This window comes from Octopus bimaculoides, chromosome 3, assembly GCF_001194135.2.
Source record: "Octopus bimaculoides isolate UCB-OBI-ISO-001 chromosome 3, ASM119413v2, whole genome shotgun sequence".
NCBI lineage: Eukaryota > Metazoa > Mollusca > Cephalopoda > Octopoda > Octopodidae > Octopus > Octopus bimaculoides.
The window spans coordinates 137,039,060-137,042,889 of NC_068983.1; the positions used below are offsets into that span (position 1 = coordinate 137,039,060).

General features: G+C 35.9%; 1 protein-coding gene across 1 annotated transcript in view; it reads left to right on the plus strand.

Moving 5' to 3' along the window:
* Positions 1–1,657, plus strand: part of LOC106872355 (transcription factor SPT20 homolog) — a 55,773-nt gene extending 54,116 nt beyond the window's left edge. The window contains exon 22 of the mRNA XM_052966797.1: positions 497–1,657. Within this exon, the coding sequence (XP_052822757.1) occupies positions 497–783 (287 nt within the window). The 3' untranslated portion in view covers positions 784–1,657. The remainder of the gene's footprint in view (positions 1–496) is intronic.
* Positions 1,658–3,830: the final 2,173 nt, after the last annotated feature.

Genomic DNA, 3,830 nt, shown 5'->3' on the forward strand with positions numbered 1-3,830 from the left:
AGTGGGTGCTTGTACGTGTCACCCGCACGAAAACGGCCACGCTCGAAATGGTGTCTTTTATGTGCCACCCGCACAAGCCAGTCCAGGGGCACTGGCAACGATCTCGCTCGAAAATCCTACAGGAGCCAGTCAGGCGGTACTGGCAACGGCCACGCTCAAAATGGTGCATCTCATGTGCCGCCCGCACAAGAACCAGTCCAGGGGCACTGGCAACGATCTTACTTGGCTTGCCGGGTCTTCTCACGCACAGCACATTTCCAAAGGTCTAAGTGTGATTTAAATCAGTATACGTAAAAATATTTAGCATAGTAAATCTTAAGCAAATTGTTTTGATTTAATCTACTTAATCATCTGTCAAGAAATTGTTTTTAAACATCATTGATAGAATATCTACTTCTAGATTGGGTTACTTACCCTCATGATGTTTTAAGGCATCAATTGTTTGTCTTTCTCTCTTTTTTTTTTGTGCTAATATCTGATGTTTCTGTATCTCCAGGTCTGCTGGCTACTAATGCCAATCTCACTGCTCAGCCAATTGCTGGTTTCACTCCAGTCACTGTTCAGACTGCAAAAACCGGACAACTGCAAGCAGCTAGTGGCAATGCAGCTGCTGGTTCCAGCCAAACTGCCATAACTCAACAGTCCAACAGTCAACAGCTGCAGTTTCATCAACTGCAGTACAAGCATCCCCAGTCAACCTCCTCTTCATCACAACAGTCAAGCTCCGGTTCCAGCAAATCAAAGAGCAAGAAACGAGCAACACCAACACCACCAAAATCTTGACTCCCTAATCTCAAACAGCTGGCTGTAGCAAAAACATATCTCTTGTCAGTGTCAGGTGTTGATCTAGCATATCTCCTCTTCCCATTCTTCCATCCATTCCCAATCAAGACTTATTAATCATCAATCACCACCACTTTCATCATCATCATCATCATCATTATCACCATCATCAGTATCGTCATCATTGTTATCATTACATTGAACAATACAGAAATAATAAAAAGAAAAAAAAAAGAAACACATGACACAAATGAACAAAACAAAAACATTGATGTTGTTTTATGTGAATGAATTTGATAGACTGAGTTCTTCCTTGCTAAGATCTCATACAACTGCTTGGTTCTATACAACGGCCTTATTGTTGCTGAAGAGACTGTCTGTCTGTGATCTGCAGCCAGTAAACATTAGATTTATGTCTGTGTGTGTGGTTGTATGTATTCATATGTTCAAGTGTGTGTGTGTATATGTTTGTATGTGTTTCAATTCTTGTTTTGTGTTTCAAACCTGTGAGAATCTGAATCAAAGAACATTGTTGAAACTGGTGAACTTTTTACTTCGCTGCCAATGTTTGATTTTTTCTTCTTTAAACCTCATGATATTTGTTTTTTTTTTCCTTTCTAACTCTTTAATGACCTTTCAATCAATATTGGAGTGGAGGAGGAAGGTGATTTTGAGATTTTAAAAATTTAATCATTATAAGTGTGTGTGTGTGTATGTATGTATGTATGCATGTATGTTAATGTGTGTATGTGTAATTTGCTCAAAACTGAAAGCATGCGAGAGAGAAGGGCAATAGAGGGAAATATATAATTATATTTATGTGTGAGAAAAATGAGATCAGAAAAAAATTGTTTTATAAATTAGAACCTCTCTATTTGCAGTCTGAAGACTTACTGTGTAACTGGGAACCTTTAAAATATTTGGTGCTAACCCAGATCCTATTTGGTGTGCTTTCTGAATAAGCATCATAGCAGGTTCACTCCTTACTATAAAAGTAAGTTGGTTATATAACATGCATACACACACACACACAAAAGGAGAAAAAACAGATTTATGCTATATTTCACTTTAAAGGACTTCAGTTCATATGTGGTCGGGATCCCGTGTGATAAACCAACTGATGTTGTTTACCACTCCTCAGCTTGGTAAAAAAAAAAAAGAATGGCAGAATATGGTTTTGCTTTATGATTCTGTCACAGGAACTATGTCTATATTCCCCACTACCTTTGAGAAATAAACAAGGTATCTTTACAAAAGAATGAATATCAGAGTGGGCCTATACTAGTGTTTAACTGTTGCCAACCACTTGCCTCTTGCTACTCTAAGAATTCTGAGAAGAAACAAATGTTGTACTTTTCTATATTCCACTTATAATCTTGTTCCTAATAACACAGTTGATATTGTTTGTTGTACTAACTATCATGTTCGTGCCAACAAAGGAACATCCTGGGATTTTGATAGAAAGAGGTTCAATACTTCATTCTTTTGATAACAGCTCACTAAAATTCCAAGCTCGCTAATTTGCTAAAAAGAAAATTTCAGAATTTTTTTTTTATCACATATCTAAACCAAAAGAGATTGAAACGTGTTCTTCATTTAAGCAACCTAGTTGTTTTTTTAATATTCACTTGTATATTTTCTTAATCCCTGTGATCCAACTAATTCATTCCATTCTGCTAGGGTAGTGGGCGGGTAGTAGCTTGGTTCCTTAGTATAATTCACATTCAAGACCTCAATTTACTACTCAGAATTCCCTACTTTTATTAGAACTCTTCATTACTCATCCAACCCCTTCAGAGGGGTTGTGAATTTTGTGATGAATATTATGACACCCCTGTCACACTGTGCCATTAACTCTGCGACGACCCATTAGCTTACACTTTGCTGTTACATTCCCACTAATGGGGCCATCACAGTATCGGTGACTACAAATAATTTTTTCTACTCAAAAGAGGCTCATAACTCTACTGTTTCAAGTAGGATCCTTTTCTTCTATTTTTATTATTTCCAAATTGTGCCAACACAGGCCGTCTCTAAGCCTGCCAATTCTAGTGACCATCTTTAACATCTCTATAATTCACTAAAATTTGTTGTTGAGAATTGCAGTTTTGCTGATTGTTCTCCAATAACTTACATGTATTCCCTTCCCTTTATCTTGGAAAAATTTTTTTGGCTGTCTAGTAAAGAATTTTGTTTCCATACAAAATACCCCCTCCAAAGAAAAACCTAAATATATCATATTTCTTTATTTGGAGATATTTCCAGCTGTAGTTGTAGCCATACATAACAAAGATGTATTGATAGTGGCTCACTGGATACAAGTAACATTCTCAGTTAGGCAATTCTCTATTTGGAAATTCAGTTATTTGTTAACAGTTTAGATAAGTTTGCAGACAGGCTCTCACTTAAACAGTAAAAAACACAGCATAACCAAAAGAGAATTGCTTATTTTGTGATTTACTTTGTATGTCTCTTAAATTTTCTGAAGTAAGGGGTGAAGAGGTTGTTGGTATACATTAACAAATATTAACCATCCCAAGTAAGGTGAAATCTATATGATTGATCATTATAGAATAACTAAATGAAGGATTGCATCTTTTGTGTTAATTGGTTAAATTCATGCTTTGGTTCACTGGACCAGACAAACTGATTAATCACTCAACATTAAATTTGTATGTAGAACAGTTGGCATTTTAGCTGTACACTCTTCCCCTCTAAAGTGGAAAAACAACCAACATGTAGGGAAAGCTAAATGTCTTCAGAGTTATTATACATCAGTAGAGTTTTTAAGTTTATCTTCAAATGGTATCATGCTCAAACAACTGCAAAACAATTTGATTAAACATTTTCTTTTGCTTTTTTTCCTGTGTGTGCAAGATAGTGAAGGTTTAGTAGAGTAAACCTCCTTAAGCCACCCATTATTTTTTTGTGTTGGCTCTCACCTCATCAAAACTCGTCTAGAAACAAAAATAACAAACTCACTAAATAAGATTTTAAATTTATTTTCTTAAAAAAATATTTGAAATTTTGTCCACAAGGATTTCAGA